Source organism: Monodelphis domestica, chromosome 3 (genome assembly GCF_027887165.1).
Source record: "Monodelphis domestica isolate mMonDom1 chromosome 3, mMonDom1.pri, whole genome shotgun sequence".
NCBI lineage: Eukaryota > Metazoa > Chordata > Mammalia > Didelphimorphia > Didelphidae > Monodelphis > Monodelphis domestica.
This window is the reverse complement of record NC_077229.1, coordinates 322,278,137-322,302,784: the sequence shown is the minus strand read 5'-3', so window position 1 is coordinate 322,302,784 and position 24,648 is coordinate 322,278,137. Positions and strand designations below refer to the sequence as shown.

The 24,648-nt window shown below is 34.4% G+C and overlaps 1 protein-coding gene across 10 annotated transcripts in view; it reads left to right on the top strand.

Moving 5' to 3' along the window:
• EYA1 (EYA transcriptional coactivator and phosphatase 1) overlaps positions 1–24,648 on the top strand; it is a 225,279-nt gene that overhangs the window by 64,202 nt on the left and 136,429 nt on the right. For 9 of the 10 annotated variants that reach the window (XM_056824103.1, XM_056824102.1, XM_056824099.1 and 6 more), the window contains 2 exons: positions 7,773–7,822; positions 9,672–9,799. In XM_056824103.1, the coding sequence (XP_056680081.1) occupies positions 7,773–7,822; positions 9,672–9,799 (178 nt within the window). Of the gene's footprint in view, positions 1–323; positions 2,596–7,772; positions 7,823–9,671; positions 9,800–24,648 lie in introns of those variants that run through there. The other variant, XM_007486987.3, reaches the window with a different exon arrangement.

Sequence of the window (24,648 nt, the reverse complement as noted above, 5' to 3'; positions counted from 1 at the left end):
CATGCATAGATTGCCTAAAGATAGGTTATTTGGCTACCTAAGTACAAATAACTAAATTTTAATTTAGAAATATTCAGTGTAATGAGAAATATAAATTAATTAAATAATTTTCTTATTTATTTGTGATCTCTTGCATATCATACCTGCTAATTATTATCTTAAATGATTAGTGTTTCTATATTTTCCAATTATTGTCATAATCATCAAAAATAAATTTGAGAATTTGATGCTCAATTAAAATGTTTGAATAGCACATGAAATATAGTTCAAATCATGTAATAACAACTAAAATACTATGCATAATAGTTGAATTTCTCATTCATCACCTTATTTTTAAAAGAGATGGCATTTTAATGTAATCTTGAAAAGCAATTATAATTGTAAAAGCAGTTCATTTTCTCTGGCTGATATTTTAGATTAAGTCAATGCTATATTACATTAAGTCAGAAAATCCTAAAAAATTTCCATTACACTCATTTTTATATTAACTTTTTTTCCCCAAATAATATCTGGTATTTCCAGCATGAGAAATTGTTATAGATGATAAAAAATGCTCCATCTCTGGGGATTTGGACAAGTCCAATAGGAGCCTACTTATTTTGAACTGGCTTCCCATTTATGATTAGAATGGTATCCCAAGATTCCTTTCTTGTCTACATCACATAAATTGAAATCTTAAGTGAGTTTGCAACTTGAGGCTGTATTACAGCTTTGCCAAAGCATTCTCTTTTTTTCTGAGGAATTTAGATTGGCACCCTTTTTGAAAAAAAATTCTTTGCTTGGACTTCATAAATAGAACTTATTTCTTTACTTGAAATAGTTGTCATTGATACATTAGTTAAGAAAAGGAAGAATGGATCTATAGGACCAGATTGCTAAAGAAATGCTGTACTAATTGAAAATCTCAAAGCTTGATGTAAACATTCTATGACATAACAGTAGCAACTTTAACAAGTGCTTCTTTATAAATCATTACCATGTTTTTGTTTTTTAAGAGACTGCCTTTTGATAGAAAGGTCTTGGCACACAGAAAAAGGTTTCATGTAATAATAAAAACAGTTGGGAAAAAACACCTTAATGTATAACAGAAAGGAATTTATAAGAATTCCACTTTATTTTTATTATATAAAACATGACGAAAGAGGCAAAAACAGAGACATTTGTATTGAGACTTTGATCTAAGACTTGTGAAATATATAGATTTTTTATCAGTGCTTTTAAATGTTTGGAATAAATACATTATCGAAATAATTAACTTTTAAATTTAGCATTATAAGCCATTAGCAGTATAAAATGTAACAGTGATAAGAAACTGTAAAAAGGCAATTTTAAATTTTATTTTTCATCATAATATTCACTCAAATGGTAGAGTTCCATCCGTTCAGTGTTTAGTTACAAGTATCCCAATTAGCAAACTGCAAAGATCCTAAATGTGTGAGAAGAACCTTTTCTCCTAAAATGATTATAAATTAGCCTAGTAAAGATCAAATCTCATTCATACACTTGCTCATGTAGAACTTTATGAAAAGGTAGAGTTCTTAGAGTGCTGGAAAATTCCTTCACTCCAATTTCTACTGGAATCACCATAAAGAGGCGATTTGAATAAGAATTTAGTTCATTTGTAAATTGGACTTTTTTTTCTTATGACTTACTATAAGTTAGCAAGAGGTCAATTTATTTTCCATACCTGTAGTCAGGTAAAAATCAAGAAAGATTAAAAAGCATTGGCTCTGCTCCTTTCCAGAAGGGGTAAAACAACAAAAAAAATCTTTGTTAAAATGTTTTAAAAGTGGTTATACGGCAGCTCCCCAAATAAATGTGTTGGTAGCTGCTATTAGAAGTGAGTGTGTGCTGACAGAGTGCTTCCACTAAGTAATTCACACACAGCTGTTTATCCAGATAGCAAGAGGCTCGTTCATTTACATAATAAATTTTTCTAAAGCTGCAAGATTGAGTCAGACAGAAGAGTGCTCATTTCAATTGTTACATTTAAACCAATAAGGTTAGGACAAGAGAATAGCTGTGGTTTGCGTTGCAAAAACAAAACCAAAAAAAAAAAAGCCCTTAGGCTACATGGGCAGACCTACAAGACTGAGCAAACAAATAGGAGGGATGAAGATTCTGCTGTTTCTTTGTCTAAGGATCTTAGATATTATCTGCTGCTGTTTAGTGGGGGGTTAGGGGGAGGAGAAGCCCACAGCTCAAAGCTGTGACTAAATAGAACAGTGGGAACTGATGGCTCAGGGGTTGGTGCTAGATACAAAGTCTCTAGTACCACTTCCGACTTTAAGTCTTCCTGTTAAAGTCCACTGTGGTGGTTTTCTTCGTCGAGGAACCGTTTTCTCGCAGACACTCGGCAGTCAGAGCCTACAGCAGCAATCTGGGAGCTTTGCCTTTAGCTTGGGTTTGCCCTCCAGGGACGCTGCACTTCTGGTATTGGGCTCCACTGAGAACTTCTAAAAATCACCCACACGGTCGTCAGCACTAAGCTCTACCTTCCCCAGGAATCCAAACATGCACCGAGCGGAGATTTGTTAAACCAGAGAACGGGGGGAGAGGAGGACTGAAAGTAGTGGATCAGCATACGGGAGCGCTGTAAGTACAAGTTGGCTATTGGAAAGATTGTGGAGACTGACCAAAACTCTCTTCTGGGCAAAGTCCCAGATAGATAACAGGAGGGATGGAACTGGGCTTCTCCCTGCTTCCCAATGAAATGGGTCCCCCCCCCCTTTTAATGAAAAACAATACTTAAAACTGGCCAAATTTGGGAGGCAATTTTTATGACTTCATTAGTCCCGATGTCCCATCTTAAGCAGTCTAGTTATTTATTGCCTATATGCATGATTCAAATTATTAATGCTAGGTCATTCTGAATCATGTATGTTAACATGTGTCTATTCTCACGCTGTAAATTTAAATAGAGAAATATTGCAGGGCTGTTGCAATTTTACGCAGACAGAATTTGGCACTTCTATCCCTGCAAATAACATTACATAATATGGAATAGAAAAGATATATTTAATGCATATGTTATATTGCATATATGCAGTAGCAATGAGTGCCTTTTCATAGCCCCACTCAAAATCAATACCTGAACAAAAAGAAAAAGTTGAAAATCAGGAATTTTAAAATAAAAATAAATTGGCAGAACCTTTTGGAGGAGAGTCATTTCTATAAGAGACTTAAATACCCCCCCCCCCGAACTTTTCAGGCTGACAAAATATGCATTTATACAAATAAAAATCTTTGGCCTTGATTGACATTAAAATGGACTTATAGACATATACCTATCACTTTGAAATCAAGATATTGATTTTTAAAAGATCATTTAACTTATTTCACATTCAAAGTCAATACTAGAATAGCTGATTATTTACAAATTTATGTGATCTAGAATAAGTATTTTAAAATAGCTTTCAGCATAGCAATACTTGAACTTCATTAAATTCATAACTGTCATTGCATTTAGTAGGTTATTTTTCTTCTTCATGTTTGGAAATCCAAAGTGAACGGCAAGGGAAAAAGGAAAAAAGTTAGTGATAAGTCAGTGTAATGTTCTTTAATGTTGCCATCATATAACATTTTTCAGATAAGCTTTAATTGATAATTATTTCATTAAGTGCTGTTCATTTTGGGAAGCAATACACACATGAGAAATAATACTCCTACATTGTCGGATGCTAGATGTTTGACTGCCTTACTTCGAAGGCCCAGTGTACTCTGTGACTGAACAGCCGTAGATTTTCAAACCTGAAAATACTTTGCGGTGACAGACAGAGAAGCCTAATTGAGCCACTGTTCAGTATTAGGTTGCCTGCCATTTAAACATACAATTCCAAAGGAAAGGTCATTCTTATGTGTTTGATAGATATAATAAATGATTTCTTAAGAGACAATAACCCCTTTGCACTTTTAAAAAATTCCTGGTATTTTCCAAATGATACATTAGAAAGATAATATACTTGAAGAACAAACCAGTTTATGTTAAGTCAGATGTCAAAAATATTTCATTCAAAGTTTACATAAATACTTCTAAAGTCAACTAAATTTTGAAGGCTATAGATCAATTATTTCATTATTCCTATTTGCACAAGAATTCCATTTCTTTATTTGCATTGAACTATTTGATCAAGAACAAAACATATATTGTGAGATGTAGAGAAATCCATAATTAATTTTATTTTAAAACATTTCATTTGGAAATTGAACAGTAAAAGGTAAGAGTCTAAAATCAGTGAAGTTAAAGGACACATATCTTTGCTTACTGATGCTTTTGAATTTGTGGTTTTGTTTTTACCAATGCAGTTTCTGGGGTTATGAGTACTGATTGGAGAGAAATTTTACCAAGAAAAATATGCTGCTTTAAAAGCAGAATTATCATTAAGACAGGTTTTCCCTATGAAATGCTCTGATTAGAAAATAGCCATTGTCTTTCAGATTTGCTGGGGAGTAGGGTCCATTTGTGGTTGAACAAAACTAGCTTGCCTGCCAGCTCTATTTATTTGGATAAGCTTGGTACTTTCACTTTGAAAATTTCTTTGCAGTTAAAAAATGTTTTAAATTACAGTCATTTTATAAAAATTGCTTCTAGCAAGCAAAAAAAAAAAAACCTATGGAAACCCCATAATTTAGACAAGTACCTATGTTTTATTTGCTCTGTGCTGCTGAGATTTAGAATCCCTTACCATTTACAGTTTACTTTTCACAGAACATTATTAACTTTTTGGCTTCATACATGATCTTCTGTCAGATGCTTTTGATTTGTAATTTAGTAAAGTATAATAAACAGTGCAAAAGTCATGAATTTTCTTCTGCATCTCTAACTCTGTGGTAGGGAAAATGTGATAAAATGTGTACCTTAAGTCTTGTTTGATGATCTCTCAAAGCAAGTTTGCCTTCTGGAAATAATTTCTGGGGTTGAAGAGCATGGTATTAACAGATTTAATGTGGCTATTCAATGGATTGGTGAAGTACTCTGTGAGGTTTAACAAAATGAGAGAGACAAATTGAACATCAACAAAACTTACATCTGTGAAGAATTATAAATTTAATTAGAAAAAAGGCAAACTTAAAAGACCTCATTAACTAATCAGAAGTCAATGTTACCAGTTTGAGTTTCTTAAATGTAGAATTCCGTGACTTTCTTATCAATTTGATTTTGCCTTTTATAAGTGCCTCTCAGTAAGCTATTGCTATTTTGGAGACAAAAAGAAAATACTTTAAAATTAATGATATGTAATGATATGTAATGATATGTAATGAATGATATGTAATCACATAAGATACATTATAGGAGAGGCATATTTTTGCTTGTGCAGAATCATTTAAAACTCCAAAGGAGCAGGCTTCAGAGAATGTCTTCTATAAATATATAAAGTGTAAATTTGAATTAACTAGATGCCAAACTATATGTCTTTTGAAGCTCTGAGATGGTTTTTTTTTTTCCCACTTCCTAATGAAAATGCCCTCAATCGGTTTTGGAAGACATTATAACAGAATCTTACTAAGAATAGTAACTTTTGTTAAGTGTAATACATAAGAGAAAAAAAAAATCAATGTCAATCAGAAATAGGTGTCCTTTTGGATAAGTCATTAGGAGAGTATATTTCCCTTCTGCATTGCAATGTTGGGCTACATATAAAAAACTAAAAGCATGTGAAGTGTAGCATTTTGTAAACTGTAACTAATTTTGCTCACATCTGTGTCTAATTGTTGTCTGCATTCGCATTCTTGAGAGTAGATTTATTTTTCCTGGACCACTATGTGGATTCAGCTGACCAGCCTAAGTGAGGATTAGTTGTTTTAAAGTTATTTTGATTAAAGAGTCATTTTTAAATACAGTAACACACAACACATGGTTTAAATAATCCCTGAGACACAAAGGAATATATCTGAAGTATACTTAATGAAATGGAGATCGTGGACGTGGACTTTCAGAAATCCTGGAGTGTAAAAAGTGCAGTATATCATAACTTTGAACCTAACTCAGTGGAAATAAGATGTGGTCTTGAAAACACTTAACTTTTTTTAAAGGAAAGTGTTAGATTCAGAGATGTTCATATTAAAGTTTCCTTTAGAATTAGTGGTATCATATTTTGAAATTGAATTTGGATAAATTAAACCTCAAGCAAAAAATACAATCATTTCAAATTATCTGATTCCAAAGTTATTTCAAGGACATCTAGCGAATATAAAAATAGGAGTATCAATAAAAGAATTACTCTTTTATTATCGAATAGTGTAGTCTAGATAATCTTGAATATAACTAAACCAAGATCACTTTTAAAACAGTTCTCACCTATGACATAGTCAGGTATATAAAAATAGCAAGAGGAAAATATACCCTAGAGGCATATTGCTATACTTTCTAATCATTTTATCTGAAGTTTAAGCATTTTTTTAAAAGGCTGTTTTCATTTTTAGAAACCTGTCTGCTTCCCCAAACTGAATTGGTTTATTTGAATATTTTAAAATTTAGATTCTTACCTGATCCTTTATGTGTAATTTTTTTGTAATTAAGTTTTTTTTAAAACATACATATAGTAGAAATACATATGTTGAAATGACATCTAATATTATGATGGTGTCAGACTTTGAGGACTCCATACTTATGCAAAAAGTTTCTTAATTTTATAATTAGAAAAAACATAGCTGAAACTCAGATTGTGTTTGCCTGAATAATATTTTTATGTCACTTTTGAGATGCTTTACTTTTCTTTGTTTTTCTATAATCATTAGTGATATCAATTCAAGTTTGACGAAAACACATCAAAAATCTGGAATTTGGGGGCATAAAATCCCTAGGTAGAATACAGACTCTTCACTGGTGGAGACTTACCTTGTGCTTCTAAGTCAACAGCCAGTCTTCACCTGGGTTTTATCACTTGCTGGCAACTTGCACTGTCCCCGGAAGAAGGACTGTGATATCAAAGACTGCATATAAAACTATTCATTGCATCCTAACTAGATATAAATCCATCTAATAACTTAGGAGCCATCCTAACACTGGTTCACCAAAGTGTTGAATTGATTACTTAACTACTAAATATACTGATTTTCTGGCCAAGCCTTAATGGCTGATAATTAACTGAGTAAGAACATTTCTGATTCTGAAAGCAATGAAACAATATTGATCATTTTTATAGCATGGCTCTACATGAATATATGGAAAGCATGTTTTTGCCATTTTGAATCAGGCTGGCAACAACTGGAGTTGCCCAGAAACTGTTCTGGTGAAGGTTAAAGGAAAAATAGTGAGGGTAGGAAAAAAAAAACAACATCATCATGATCCACTGTCAAGACTTAAAGGGGTGGGTGGGAAGTCTATTTCAACCAGTGATAACAGAAGATGAAAGATCTTTCGTGGAGGCTAGAGGGTTAATGCTCCAACTAGTCCTATTCACCATGTTGGGGGGGGGGGGTAAATAGCTACCTTTCCTAGGCACCCTTTCCAAGCTGCCTTCCCCAGGCTGCTTTGCATGTTGATTGGGGGAGGGGTAATCCAGTTTGCAGCTGTCATAGGCTAGTGATGAATCACTATCCCGTCATTTGGCTGCCTTCCCCCTTCCACGGGGAGGAGGATAGACCTGCAGGAGGAAACAACAGTTGAGACTTCAACTTATAGACAATATGCCTTTCACTGCTGCAATATGTCCCCTCTTTTTCTTTCGGTTAAAGGCAGTATTGTCATCCTCAGCCATGTGCTTTGTATAATTAAGCCTGGACACTGAGGCAGAATAACGAGAGCGTCTAATTTTTCTCCCTGATCACAGGTGCAAAAATCTCAAACCAGTTCAGATGTTGCTGTTTCCTCAAGTTGCAGGTAAGGGCATGATTGATATTGGCCTTTTTCTGAGGAGGATACTGTAGGATCCCCATCAGTTTTTATATATGGTTTTTAAAATTCTTATCATTGATAGCAGAAATTTTAATTGTAAACTTTTTAGCAAGCTTTCTATGCATGTAAGATATTTGTTTGTATGAAGAAAGAGGATAGAGGCTGAGCCTGAAAAAAAAAGCATTATGAGCCAGTAATCATTTCATCATGTTAAATATCTGGAAGGCCCATGAAAGTAAGTATCTACTGAAATCTTTGAGAATGAACTGGATTTAAAGGACTCCTAGTTGGAATTCAGCAGTGAAGGGGAATTCGCTAAATTTTAAAAGGACAAATACTTGAAAGGTTTTTAAGTTCCTATTGAAATTTCAAGGATATCTTAAGTGGTCCTGCATAATTGATTGAACTGAAATCTTTAAGCTAAAATCTAAGTTGTAGTAGCTTTGATTGAGTCGGTGAAGAGAAAATGGTGTTGACATCATATATGTGGATATGTGGATACACATGCATAATGTGTCAGCATCATATGTACAAGATGTTCCAAAAGTCTTCATGCAATTTCAAACTATTAATTTAATCTACTAAAGCTTAAAGCTGCATGAAGACTTTTGGGATACCTTGTATAACATTCAAATGCATGATACCCATGCACATCTATTTATACATGTGCATGTATTATATATTTGTAATATATACATTCTCTAGAGGAAGGGGGACTGAGCTTTTAATTTTTCTTTTGGAAGTGCTGACTGAGTAGAAAATAAGGCAAAAAAATAAAGCAATGTGTAGGTGGGTCTTTTGGTAACTTAAAATAAATCCTCCCCCCTTTAGTAACAGATTACAAAATATAAACTGGCAGTTCTCTACTGGCAGTTCTCTACTAGTGAACATGATTAGTGGCTTCTGCACCTTTATAGAATAATTAACTACTGAATATAAGAACTTTCAGAGGGAATTTCACTGTTTTGATATTGTAAAATGTGAAATTATAGCATTGAAGTAGAATTGTTCTTATTTCCCTGACTAAGTGACAGCTGAGGTACTAGTGAGTGCTAAGGCAACCTAATGCCTGTATGGATTCCCTGTATGTTGGCCTTATCCCTTTTCAATTGGGCACGCTGTATATAATCCACAAAGCAAACAAGTGAGCCAACATAATAATGTTTTAATGCTGCATTTGTTTCAAGGGAAACAGAGGAACAATTAAGTAGTTTGCCAGAGTAAACACATGCATCAGGAATATCTCATTCCCTGTCACTAGACTGTAGGCTTCAAGTGTTTTATTTGGTTTGGAGACCCATTAAATTACAATTGGGTGGTAAATTATGAGGGAGTACACAGTGCTAATTTATTGCTTCTTTGGAGCACACCCGACAATAAAATGATGGCCCTTCATATTTTGTGTATATAATGCACCTTTCCTATTGCAAAAAAGTGTTTTTAAGCATTTTTGTAACACACGATTTAGAAATTTTTGTACCAAGATTGAATTTCTCCTTTAATATTAAAAAATTGATGTATTGAGCTGTGACTCCCAGAATATTTGTTCAATTTGGAGTTCTATAAAGTAGGGATTGAATAGTGTATATATGTATATACATACACACACATATATCACAATGTGATCTCTGATGGATATAGACTTTGCTCTCTCTCATTGGCTGTTAATATCATCATAGGACTAGCAAAATTTAAGACAACCATTTGAATTACAAAAAAGAATACAAGAAAATTTGTACAAGTTTATTTCAAAGAAGATATCAAATAACAACCAAATTAAAGAATTGTTTATGAATTTAGTACATCTGTCAAATGGAAGGCTTCTTGTCTTTAGGTCTATGGAAATGCAGGATCTAACCAGCCCACATAGCCGACTAAGTGGTAGTAGTGAATCCCCCAGTGGTCAAAAGCTTGATAACGCTCATATAAATAGCAGTTCCATGACACCCAATGGCACAGAAGGTGAGTTTTTTTTTCCTTCTGGTTATTATTTGCTCTGTATTTTCTTTTGTGAATATAGACTTCTTTTTTCTTCTTGAAGATTGCTATGATTCAAAATGGTTATACTCTCAAATGCCATTATCAGGCTTTTATTTTCCAGTTGTTAAAATGAGATTTAAATCTAGTTTTCTATATCTATTCAGCATTTACAAATAATTAACTTCCTATACTATTCTAATATGTTATTTTCCATTGATATGCACTGAAAAGTATTGCTATTGATTATTTCTACTTATATCTCATTGTTGATAATTCTCAAGAAATTCTGGTCATTTGACTCTTTTTCAATTATATGAACAATTCAAATGATAAGTTGTCTTCTTTTATACTTTGATTTAAAAGATATAACTCATTTTGGTAAAATGTGAGATTTTAAAATAATTTACAAAATATTTTGATTCTCTATTGCTGTCCTTTCAGCCATGGGCATATAGAAGACTCAAAGCACTGGTTTATAAAATCTATATTCTAAAATAATAAAGCATATTAGTACTAAAACAAAATGGTATATCTTAACTAAAATTATGTCATATGTATATTTCTATAATTAATTATGATATTTTCTAAGTCCTGGATTTAATTCATCTGTAGAGTTACATTTGTGGTTGCCTATTTATATAAAATATACTTTGGGCAATTTTTGAACTAAAACATTTATATAGATGCATTTTTAGAAAAACATTAGCTATAACAACATGAATCATGCATGTGTGGGTACATAAATACAGTATTTATTTCTACTCTCACCTAATGTAAGTATCATTTGTTTGCTTACTTTTGGTCCTAGAAGAGCAGAAACAGTGAGCCACTGTAATCTATAAAACTTAAAATTTCTGTACACTGGCAAATGCAGAGATTTTGTTTCCAGTAGAAGTTCAAGAAACTGTACCTTCTATAATTCATTACAATACAAATAAGACAGCAATTTGAGGTTCAAATTTTTGTATGCAATAGAAACTTTTAGTAAGATTTGAAATAATTGTTTGCATGATTTATATAAAATGATGACTTCTTAAACTGTCTTTCATTGCTTGAGAAAAAAAAAATCACCACTAGAAATAATGAATTCCCATCCAAAAACCTTTTTTGTTCACTTATTCAAAGAAAAATTACTGAAACTTAATTTATATGAATTACAGGAATACAAAAATAATTTTTAAATTTATGCAACGTATAGCACAAAGCCAAACAGTTCTTGTTTTCTTTCTTTCTTTTTTTTCCTTTTGGCCTTTCCCTTCAGGTGACAACATGACTCTGCTCAACACTGCAGCCTGGTTTTTAAATATGAATACTCAGACCACTGCAGGTTTGTGTGACTGTGGTGAACACAAACACACAGATGTTAGCCGGCATTCACAGATAACATTCACAGACAGGGAGGTTAGGAGAAACATCACTGAGAGAATGAGCAACCTCTCTGAACCTTAGTTTTTTTCAAATCCTGGGGTAGCCTCTGGAGGGTCAATGTATTGTATATACTGTATAGTGGATAAAGTGCTGGATGTGGGGACGAGAGAACAGGTTCAAAGCCTGCCTCTGACACTTTGTATCTGTGTGAGTAAGGGTGCATTACTTCAGTTTTTAAGTCTATGCATTATATAGACTTGAGATAGCTCAGACCTACTGACAGGGTGAGAAATTTAGAAGCAGTATCTTTATGTTTCTTGTTCATTGTTATTCACTAATTCACTTTGCTCATAATCCAGTTACATTTATTAATAAAAACTTCAACAGCGAGTTGAAGTGATCTTAATGAACAAATTAAGTGTGAGTAATTCTAAAACTTTTATACCATTTTGCTGAAACCCAGTCTTACACAATATCAAGCCAAATAGTTTTGACATGTGTGTGGTGGACTTTCTTGTTGGAGTGCTGCATTGTAGTGATGTGTGGTTTTCTCTTTTTCTTGCATGTGAAATAATAGATTTCTTTAAGCATACCCATTTCGCATCAGTTTGAAAGTGATTGGGAATAGGGCAGCTTTGTAAGTTTTGTATATCAAGGAGGTAATTTTTGTTCCATGAGTAATCAGCACACCATAAGAATCTATCATCCCAATTCAGCCCAATGACTAGTTGAATGCTTCTCTTTAATCTAGAGGTCATAAATCCATTTCCTAAATTCTAAGGATGTGTGGGGGGGAAACAAAGGAAAGAAAGACACCTGCCCTAAAAATGGCGATTTCAAACACATATTTGGGCCACCAATTCTTTTCAACACGTAATCTGACATGTCTTACACTGATGTAAAAATGGTACTTTGCATGTCATTACTGTCACTTTTAATATAGATTCCTCTTACTAGGTTTAGTTCTCCTGCTGAGCCGTGCAATCTTAGGTCCCCACACTGCTTTGAAAGTATAAACTTCATGTTTTAGAATCTGCCAGGCTAACTTGTCCTTTATAAAATAACAGAGTATGGGTTATATACTCTTAATACATAAAACTATTCAGAAAACTTTGGAGGATTTGAAGTTAAGATTATCCAATTTGGGGTTCAAATTATTTGGTTATTATAACCATCTCTTCCATTATATTTCCTTTATTAATATTAATCGACTCTAGAGGAATTAAGATTAAGAGTTGTCAGATTATTGATGCCCAAAACTCTCTATTATCTTGTCATTTTGGTATAGATATTTCCTTGTTACTTTTGCCTGTTTCAAAACAAATAGAAATGTTGCAGTTATCAATAATAATAATAATAATAATAATAATAACAGCTAGCATTTATATATGAGATAGCATTCCTAAAAGAATTTAGCACAGTGCCTGGAACATAGTAGGTGCTATATAAATGTTCCTCCCCTTTACTCATCCCTCTTTAAGGTTTATAGAGATGTTTGCAAATATTATCTCATTTTTATCCTCATGACAATCCTGGAAAGGACCATATCTCTTGTGGATAATAATGACATGGAACACTGGAAAACAAAACAAGAAAACCAAATATTAAACTCTCATTTCTAAAAACAAAAAGTCAAGAAGTTAACCTTTGCCCTTAATAATAACAAAATGCTAATTCAAAGGAATGAAGAAGTCAATGATCAAAATAGTTTTATTTTTTAGAAATATAGGATGATAACTAGAAATACCCTTGGAAACTGTTTACAAAAATCAATAGGGCCAGCAGAGCCTACACATTTTACCCTGGCTCTGCCTACATTTATTTTGTCTACTTTAATACTTTTTCATTCCTATCTTAAATTCCTTTTGCCACTTTTTTTAAACTGTATAATTTGTGTTTCTTTAATACTTTTGAAGAACTGTGATCTCATCAGTGCAGGGAACTCTTTGCCAAAATAAATTATAATGCTTCCATATTCACAGATAATCTTCATAGACTGCTATGGCCAAAAAAAAATCATCACTGGGGATCCAATCCTCTAAAGATATTCATTCTCCTTAGGGAGACTTTAGTGAGACTGACTAGTCCTCAGGTGAAAGACACTACTCAAAACTTTCTTGACTTTTTCTTGCCATAATCTTAGAGTTTAGGGTTACTTTCATACCAGACATGCATGAAGAGTAAGACTTCAGTGGTTGATGATCATGATCAATAATAGCAATATACATGGATATAATACTTTACAAAATGCTTAGCATGTATTGCTGCATGTGATTCTCCAAAGAAAGTAGTATGGTATAGCCAAAAGAGAAGTGGATTTGGAGTCAGAAGATCTAAGTTCAAATTTCAACTTACAGTCTATATGAGCTTGGATAAGTCACTTAATCTCTATGGGCTTCAATTTCTTCATATTTAAAATGAAGGAGTTTGATTAGGTGACATCTAAGGCTTCTTTTGGCCTTAAATTTATTATTCTAAGCTAGTAGCACTTAAATAAGTTTGTGATTTTAGCTTTCTTTGCTTATTCTAATATTATTCACAATCCATCCAAACCTTTGCATCTTTTATAACTCTTGTTCATGACTTCCCATAAGTTCCAAACAAGGGGTCCATCCAACAGTCCTACTAGAGGCACATTTCTCTATGGTTCTCATAGATACCAGCTGGAGTATTTAGGATATATTAAGTAGCATTAGTATTATTATTTTTTTTTTAATTTTTATTTGGTCATTTCCAAACACTATTCATTGGAAACAAAGATCATTTTCTTTTCTTCCCTCCCCTCCCTCCCACCACCTCTCCCATAGCCCACGTGCAATTCCACTGGGTATCACATGTGTTCTTGATTCAAACCCATTTCCACGTTGTTGGTATTTACATTAGAGTGTTCATTTAGAGTCTCTCCTCAGTCATATCCCCTCCACCCCTGTAGTCAAGCAGTTGCTTTTCATTGGTATTTTTACTCCCACAGTTTATCTTCTGCTTGTGGATAGTGTTTTTTAGATCCCTGCAGATTGTTCAGGGACATTGCATTGACCCTAATGGAGAAGTCCATTACCTTCGATTGTACCACAATGTATCAGTCTCTGTGTACAATGATTTCTTGGTTCTGCTCCTCTCACTCTGCATCACTTCCTGGAGGTTGTTCCAGTCTCCCTGGAATTCCTCCACTTTATTATTCCTTTTAGTACAATAGTATTCCATCACCAACATATACCACAATTTGTTCAGCCATTCCCCAATTGAAGGGCATCCCCTTATTTTCCAATTTTTGGCCACCACAAAGAGTGCAGCTATGAATATTCTTGTACAAGTCTTTTCCCTTATTATCTCTTTGGGGTACAAGCCCAGTAGTGCTATGGCTGGATCAAAGGGCAGACGGTCTTTTAGTGCCCTTTGGACATAGTTCCAAATTGCCCTCCAGAATGGTTGGATCAATTCACAACTCCACCAGCAATGAATTAGTGTCCCTACTTTGCCACATCCCCTCCAGCATTCATCACTTTCCATAGCTGTTATGTTAGCCAATCTGCTAGGTGTGAGGTGATACCTCAGAATTGTTTTGATCTGCATCTCTCTGATTATAAGAGATGTAGAACACTTTTTCATGTGCTTATTAATAGTTTTGATTTCTTTGGCTGAGAACTCATGTCCCTTCCCATTTCATGTTCATGTCCCTTGCCCATTTATCAATTGGAGAATGGCTTGATTTTTTGTACAATTGATTTAGCTCTTTGTAAATTTGAGTAATTAAACCTTTGTCAGAGGTTTTTATGAAGATTGTTTCCCAATTTGTTGCTACCCTTCTGATTTTAGTTACATTGGTTTTGTTTGTACAAAAACTTTTTAATTTGATGTAGTCAAAGTTATTTATTTTACATTTTGTGACTCTTTCTAAGTCTTGCTTGGTTTTAAAATCTTTCCCTTCCCAAAGGTCGAACAGGTATACTATTCTGTGTTCACCTTATTTACTTATAGTTTCCTTCTTTACGTTCAAGTCATTCACCCATTCTGAATTTATCTTGGTGTAGGGTGTGAGGTGTTGATCCAAACCTAATCTCTCCCACCCTGTCTTCCAATTTTCCCAGCAGTTTTTATCAAATAATGGATTTTTGTCCCAAAAGCTGGGGTCTTTGGGTTTGTCATAAACTGTCTTGCTGAGATCATTTACGCCAAGTCTATTCCACTGATCCTCCTTTCTGTCTCTTAGCCAGTACCAAATTGTTTTGATAACCACTGTTTTATAGTATAGTTTGAGATCTGGGACTGCAAGTCCTCCTTCCTTTGCATTTTTTCCTTCTTTTTGTCAGTTGATGCCCAATAGATTTGGCTCCACCCTCTTACTTTCACCCTATGTGTATCTACCTTTCTCATATGTGTTTCTTGTAGACAGCATATGGTAGGGTTTTGGACTCTACTCCGCTATGCTGTTCGCTTACGTTTTATGGGTGAGTTCATTCCATTCACATTCAGAGTTATGATTACTAGCTGTGTATTTCCCAGCATTTTGATTTCTTCTTCTTTACCTGCCTTTTCTTCTTTCACTATTTCCTTCTACACCAATGTTTGCTTTTGAACAGTCCCCCTTGTTCCCACCCTTATTTTACTTCCCTTTCCACCCCCTCCCTATTTATCCCCCCCCTTATTTTCCCTGTAGTCTTTCTAAAATTAATTCCCCGCTCCCTCCCTCTCTTGTACTGCTTCCCTCCCCACCAGTTTGTTACCCTTCTACTCCCCTATAGGGTGCAAATCTATTCTCTGCCCCCAATGGATTGGATTGTTTTTCCCTCTTTGAGTCACTTTCAAAGCACATAAAAGTTGAGTATTTCCTGTCTCTGACCTCTTTACCCTTCCAGTGTATTGATGTTCTCCCCCCTCCCACCATGAGCTTCTTTATGACATATAAATTTACCCCCATTTGTTTCTTTTCCCATTTCTTTTAATATTAACCTATTTTTAAGCTCTAGTTATATATATATATATATATATGTATATATATATATATGCATACTCATGCGTATGTATTTTTTTTTAAACCCTTACCTTCCGTCTTGGAGTCAATACTGTGTATTGGCTCCAAGGCGGAAGAGTGGTAAGGGCTAGGCAATGGGGGTCAAGTGACTTGCCCAGGGTCACACAGCTGGGAAGTGTCTGAGGCTGGATTTGAACCTAGGACCTCCTGTCTCTAGGGCTAGCTCTCAATCCACTGAGCTACCCAGCTGCCCCCATGCGTATGTATTTTTGCATGCATATATCTATATACCTATTTATGTCTTGTCCTTTCATCCTATACAGTTTGTTGCTGTTCCCTCTAAGTATACTTCTTTTTGCTGCCCAGCTAATAACAGCTTTTAAGAGTTACCAATGACCTCTTTTCTTATAGGGATACATATCATTTTAACATATTGAGTCTCTTAAAAATTTTTTTTTGTTTTTCTTTTTCCCCCTCTTTTTTAATTATCTTTTGATGATTCTCTTGAGTTCTGTGCTTGGACATCAAATTTTCTCTTCAGGTCTGGTCTTTTCTTTATGAATTTTTGAAATTCTTCTATTTTGTTGAATGACCATACTTTCCCCTGTAAGAATATAGTCAGTTTGCTGGGTAGTTGATTCTTGGTTGTAGACCTAGTTCCCTTGCTTTCCAGAATATTGTATTCCATGCCTTTCTTTTTTTCAGTGTGGATGCAGCCAGATCCTGAGTTATCCTCACTGTGGTTCCTTGGTATCTGAATGACTTCTTCTTGGCAGCTTGTAATATCTTTTTTTGGTCTTATAGTTCTTGAATTTGGCTATAACATTCCTGGGTGTTGTCAGTTGGGGATTAAGTACAGGAGGTGATCTGTGGATTCTATCAATCTCCACTTTTCCCTCTTGTTCAAGGATTTCGGGGCAGTTTTCTTTAATAATTTCCTGTTATATAATGTCCAGGCTTTTTCTTTTGTCATAGTCTTCTGGTAGGCCAATAATTCTTAAATTGTCTCTCTTTGAACGATTTTCTAAATCCTCTGTTTTGTGAATGAGATGCTTCATATTTTCCTCAATTTTTTCATTCTTTTGGTTTTGTTTTATAGTGTCTTGCTGCCTTGTGAGGTCGCTCGATTCAAGTTGTTGTATTCTGGTTCTTAAAGACTGGATTTCATCCTTAGTTTTTTGGTCGTCCTTTTCCTTTTGGTCGGATTTTCTTTGGAGGTCATCTTTCATCTTCTTCCCCTCATCTTTCATCTGCTTTGCCTCATCTTTCATCTCCTTTGCCTCATTTTTCAGCTGGTTGATTTTGGCTTTCAAGACACTATTTTCTGTTTCCAGATGACTTATCTTAGTTTTTAAGTTCTTTTCCCAATTGTCTTCAGCCTCTCTTAATTGTGTTTTGAATTGCACTTTGAGTTCTTCCAAAGCCTGTATCCAATTCGCTGGGATTTCTGATTTTTTCTTTGCTGGGTTCTCCCCCTCTGTTTCATTCGCTCTTTGCTCATTACCTGTGCAGAAGGTGTCTATTGTAATTTCTTACTTCTTTTTCCATTGTTTGCTCGAGTTTACCCCTTCTTTGCTCCCTGTATTTGGCTGTGCTCTTGCTCCTCTCATTTTGTTTTGGTTTTGGGGCTGTCAGTCTCCCCTCTTGGAGCTTTGTTAGATCTCTTGGTACAGTCTCTAGGGGAGGAATGTTAGCTTCCCTGTCCTCTGGAGGCTTTTGATTGGATTGAGTTCAATTGGGTTGGGCTTTATGTAGTATGAAGCACTGAGGCTCTGAAGACTCCTGGAAGGCTGGGCCACCCAGGCTCTCTCCAGTTCTCTCCAGCTGCTTCTCCCTTGTCTGCAAGTGCCTTTGCCCGCCTCCCTAAACTCTGAGGAGTTCTGATGGGATTATGTTTAACTGGATTGGTCTGGATGTGCCCGAGGCAAGGGTGAGACTGGAGCCAGATGGAGGGACCCAGCCACAGCCTGTTTCTCCCTGGCTTCCTTCCGCTGTCTAAGCTGGATGCTCTGAGCCCGGTGCCCAGCTGCTCACAAGGTAGACCCTGCAAACCAGCACAACCCTCTGGGTTGTGGGGGAGGGGTCCTGGGACCTTCGCTCTGCCTTCCCCTTAGCCCTGAGTATTCTAGGATTCCAGCTTTTGGTGGGGCGTACCTTTTGATTTGAGTCCAGAAGGAGGGTTCCCAGCTTCTGTCCTGTTGTTCAGATTGAATTTCGGTGCCCTAGGAGCATTCAGTCTGTATTGGTAAGGAAGGGTCTTCCATGAGGTCTGAACTTTTGCTGCTTGCTAAGCTGCCATCTTGACTCCGCCCCTTTTGCCACTTTTCTACAAAAAACAAAACAAAACACTAGGATTAGCCTTTAAAAATATTCACCATCACTTTAACAGAAAAACAAATAAGAGAGTGAAGGAAAAGCATTGTGTTATTTTGCATAGGTAGCCCCTGTTTATGGGGTCAACACATATCTTTTATGCCCTGAGTACATAGGCCAATGCTTATTCTCATGGTCAAACAAAAAGATAAATACCAACAGTTTATGGAACCCAAATTTCAAATACACTGTCTTTCTTTTTCTAGTCTTTTTCTAGTTTTCTAGTGTAATCTAGATCCTATTTAGAATAGATTGATGATTTCTTTGAAACAATAATAGTTATCATTTATGGAGTATTTTAAGGTCTGCAAATTAAGGCTTGCAAGGACTTTAAAAACATTGTCATTTTATTGTCAGAACGATCCTGTGAGACAAGTGTTATTATTATCCCCAAATGAAGAGACTGAGGAAAACAGAGGTTATGTGAGTTTCCCAAGGTCAGACAGCTCATGTCTGAGGTTGGATTTGAACTCAGATCTTCTTGACTCTGGGTTCCACACTATCTATGCAGCCACCTGACCCCCTATATCTCATGACCCTTTAAACTTTCTTATATTTCTCTTTCTCTGAGTATTACTTATTATTATGATTATCATAAACTTCATCATCATTATTTTTCTGGTTTGAGTTCTGATTGTTACAGTTCTAGTTGCAGTCAAAATGAAATAATAGATAAGGACATTTATTAGTCATAAGAGAAAAAGGTAATAAAAGAAAGTATAGAACAAATTGATAGGAATGTTTTTAAAGACATGTCAGACTTAATAAAAACCGTTCCACAATTCTGCAATCAAGATACATTGCAGAACCTTTAAGTGCTGTAGTTCTGGGGGTGACCCAAGGCAAAATTATGAGAGAAGTAGTCTTTCTTTTTTTAACCTTGTCTCTTTAAATTATTCCTTACCCTACTTTTATCAATACCAAATTGAGTTTCGAGCTGGGAAGGACTTTACAATCTCATCCTATGATTTTACCCATCATGAAGCTAAGGTTCAGACCTGTTAAGAAACTGGCCCAAGATCACACAGCTAGTCAGAACAAATTTGATTAGAACTTTTCCTAACACTGTCCAATGTACCACATTATTCTTTTGATGATTTGGGGAGAGGGAATAAGTGGTTCTAAAGAAGCCCTAATTATTTAATCTGAATTAGCTTAATTTGTAACCTCTCCCAGGAATATTTACATATTAAGAGAGCAATCTAAGGGAACACCAGTAGTACAATGGGAAGAGTTTGGTCTTTGGGAAATATAAGTGATAGATTAGAAAAGATAGCTTAAAAAAAAAAGGAAAGCAGGATTTAAAATTAAAGGACCATGGCTCTACTCTCACCTCTTCCACATATCATATGCAAAACCCTGGGGAAGTCACTTAGTCTCTGACTTCAGTGAAAGTGAAGATTTTGGACTATAGCAATTCAAGTCCCTTCTAGTTCTAATCAAAATAATCCTACAAACACCTTCATGTAATGTGAACTTAAAAGAGCACCCAGACTAAATACTTTACTCAAGATCTCTCCCCCAAATAAACAATTTTTCCAAAAGAAAATTGTCTATAAGACAATACATTAAATAGCATTTTCATAATTTAATGATCAAAGTGTCAGTAACATTTACAAAAGTTAGTTATCCTTTAAAATATCCTATATAAGTTATATCATAGTTGATTATAACCCAAATTGAATACATACTTTTAGGATGGCAAATGTGATCACTTTAAACATAAAGATATTAAATAAAATACCCTTGCATTGATAGCTTAGATACCATTACCTGGATTTAGAAGTGGATGCCAGATGACAGGGTTTACCCAAGTTTTAAAAACATGAAATTAGGATAAAAATTCAGTATGACAAAAAAATTAAAAAACCCAAGTAGTTCAGTGGGAATTAGACTTCATTTAAAGTAGAATTTATTTCCTAAATATGTTAGTTAATATTTTGGATGATATGAAATATTGTTATTACTACATACAATAACAAATTATTAAACCTAAAAATGAAAAATAGAGAAATTACTAGAAAGTTAAGAAAATAGCTTTTATTATCATTTGATAGGCAAAGTTAGCCTTCCATTGACAGCCCTACGTGTATCATTGTAAAATTTTTTGGGTGTCTTGTAAGAAAACTTCTCAAAATTTAAGAACATGTTCTCAAAAAGTATACTTTGGAGAGTAAGCTAGATGGTGCAATTGATGGTACTACTCTTGGGAGTCAGGAAGACCTGAGTTTAAATCCTGTCTTAGACTATAATTAGTTGACACTGAACAAGCCATTTGACCTCTGCCAGCTTCAGTTTCCTTATCTGTAAAATATGGATAATAATAACACTTATCTCCCAGGGTTGATGTGAGGATCAAACAATATGATATATAATCAAGTGTTTTTTTTTTTAACTATGAATGATTAAATGAAAAAAAAATTAGTGAAGAGCTTTAAAATGTTCTCAGAATTGTGCTAAACTCTGGAGAGACAAATATAAAAAGCCGACATCATCTTTCCTCTGAAGGAGTGTAAATTCTAGTGAGATAAATTCAAGGAGTTTAAATTCTACTGCAGGAGATGATACATGAAAAGAAGTGGTGTAGTGAGAGGGGTCATTTGATCCAAATAGTTATAAGGACAGTGAATGAGGCTATAGGAGACTAAATTGTCACTAACTATCCAGGAACAATGGCAGTTATCTTAATCATGGTTCATAGTTCCAAAGTTGAAGAAGAATGAGAGGAGTGATGTGTAAAGGTTATCTGTCAGGGGCAATACAGCTGTCAAGGATGTGAAAGAGAGTTGGGAGTGAAGGAATTTTAAGTTAGATGAATAACTGGGGTCAAGACAGAAAAGATTTCATAAGTTTGGTTATATTCTCAAACATGGTTTTGACAGAGATCCTACATAATTTTTTATTGCTGTTATTTGTTTCAAGATGTGAGAAAAATTTCTGGAATAAAATATTAAAGGATTTAGTGATAATAAGAGTTTTATTTACTTAACCATTGCAAAAACTTGACATGGTAGAAAGAAATGGGGAAGCTGAACCAGGAAATCTCTTCTACTAGCAGGCTGTGATTTCTGTACTACTTTCCTAGGCTGTTTTCTTCATCTACATTTTTCTGATATTTCTGAAGACTTCTCCCATTTGAGAATTTTATTTTTATTCTGATTTCAGAGGCATGAAACCAATGCTTTGGGGTTTGTTTGTTTGTTTGTTTTGGTTCTCTAGTTGTCATTCATTACTTTGTTGGTTGTGATTTCCAAGTATTTTTTAGGAGTGGGAGTATTTACCTTAAACCATATTACTTTTATCTATTTTTCCTTATGGACATTAAGCCAAATTCAAGAAAATTCTTTTTAACATATCATTTGACTGACTTTCTTACTCCAGAGAAGCAAAATTAGATACAACTAGAGACTTGATCTGTTTCACTAGAGTTTGGAAAATTCTGATGGCTATTTGGGGAGCAAAACTGAATTGGTATCTCATATTTCTGATGCTCTAATGCAGCTAGAACCTTGAATTAAATGATTAAATTTTAGGCATTTTTAAATGAAATTTGGATGTGTTGCATGTATAAGGAATAATAGGTTAATTGAATTTTCATGACTTATTTTTCCTTAGTTATAGGGAATGAAACATTTAAAATCAACTCTAAGTAAACTTCTAAATATTTTTTTTATCATAGTTTGACATAGATTGCCAACAATTTCCATGTATTTATTGTCTTTCATATGATATTTTATTAAGATAAAAATAATTGCATCTACTTGAAATACTTGACATACTTATTTGGATATGGCCATAAAATAAGTAATTAAATAAATTGTCAAATACAGATTTCTACACATTGGAGTAATTTTTTAAAGGATAAGATGACTAAAATATTTGTGATTAAATATCTAGAGGAAAATTGCTCTCTGCCATTATTGTTCATATATTTCATCTTTGTAAGTTCTAGTTTCCTTGGATGTAAGGTAATAAACACATTAAAGCTAGAAACATTTCTAATTTGTAATATATTAACATAATTTCTTGTCATCCTTCTACTTGCCAAAAGGAATTTTTTATATTCAAAAAAATAAAAGAAGACCAAAAAATCTAAGTTTGGTTTGCATATATTTTGTAGTTTAATATTCGTATTGTTGAAAGAAGAATTGAAACTATTATTACCATCTACCATACTTTTCCAATGCTATTTATAGCAAAATCAATGAAAATGGACTATAGCCTTTGGTGGTACAGAATGTAATTCTCTGCCATAAGGCAAAATTTTATTGTACCCAATCTAGTAACCTCTAGTCACCAAAAGGAACCTCATTTTTAGGCAGTTTTATCTAGGAGTGAGTTTCATTTTGTGAGACCAAAAATACAGTTTCTAACGAGGGTCCTTGGTTCTACTGGAATTGTGTTCTTATACAGAATTTAAAATATATCAGATGTGTAAAGTGACCTTTTCTCTTACTGGAGTTCAAAGCTTAAAAAGTCCATTAGCCATTTTCCTATGCTTAGCCTGGTAAGAGCAAGTGTGATTGTCACATTTTGAGCTGATCCTTATTTCCATTGTATTAGTATTATTTGCCACTTTGTTGAATATATGGTTTCACCAATGTGGGTAATGCCACATCAAATAGAAACATAGACCATACCCATTCACCACTATGGCTTTTCATACTGTTTAATTCTTATTTGTATATTCATATGAATTCTTTGGAGAGGATGCTGTCACTAGCACAGAGGAGATCTTTTAATGTCTTAAGGGTACACAGGTGCCATCTGGGCTATATATCTGTTGTTCTTTCACAAAATGATTAAACTACGAATATAATATTTATGGAAGGGAGAGAGGAAAGGATATTTATTATTTGGGGTAGACTAATAATACTGTGCTATCATTTCAATATTTGGAAAGATGTTCTGTTTTATCAGTTGTCATTCATTATAGACTTTATAAACATTTATATTTCAGTCATTGTGCTAGTCATTTGGAATACAAACACCCAAATAAGATACTCACTACACTCAATGATTTTCAGTCAATTGGACATATATTTAAATGTAAAATAATTTGGAGAGGGGATTCTAGTAGCTGAGTAAATCAGGACAGGCAAGAAGTAGCCCATAAACTGAGCTTTACAGGAAGTTAAGAGCTCTGCACTGTATCAGGCAGAGGGAATAGCAAGTGTGTTCCTGGCTTAGAATCAGACTGGCATTACAAGACATAGAGGCCCACATTGGAAGGTTATAGGGTGCAGTCCTTGACCAGTTTGTATAGAATGTAGAGTATATCAAAGATAGAAAAACACAATAAGTCTAGAAAAGTGGATTGGTGCCAGATAATAAAGTGCTTTAACTGGCAAGTGGAAGAGATTATTTTTTCTCTTATAGAGTAATCTGGTACCACTGGTGCTTCTGATGTGGGGAATAGATTGGAATGTTTTGAGATTGGGAGACCTATTAGGAAGCTTTTGCAGTACTACAAAGAAGAGGTGGCAAGGTCTTAACTCAGATGGGGATCGTGTGAATGGAGAGAAGACAGATTTGAAGGAATTTGTGGAAGCAAAACAGATGAATACATTGAGGGGAAAAAGAGATTAAGAAATTGAGGATGGCTCCAACACTGGAAATCTCGTTGACTGGAAAAACTACCATTCCTTTAACAAAAATAAGAAAATTAGGAAAAGAGGTGAGTTTGGGGACAAATAGAGCAATTCCTGTTTTTGGCATGATTAAATTTTTAAATGCTTATGAGATACCTGGTTGCAAATGACCAATAGGTAGTTGTACCTGCAGGTCTAGAATTTGGAAAAGCAGCTAGCCTTGCTTGCATGAAGCTTTTATATTACATATATTACATTATATTACATATTTTCATGCATTCATATGTGTGCATCTTGCTCTAGCTGCTATGGATGTATATGCATACATATATAGGGATATATATTTACAGATGTGTTCTTAAATGTGTAGATAGAAAGATAGAGTCTGAAGGAGGATAGCAAAGAAAATGAAGAATTTAGTTGTGAAATCTGTGGGCAGACATTTGGAGGAGTCTTTGATGTTGAGATCCACATGAAAAAACATAGGGACTCTTATTTACTGGTGTAGTATATGTGGAAGAAAGCTC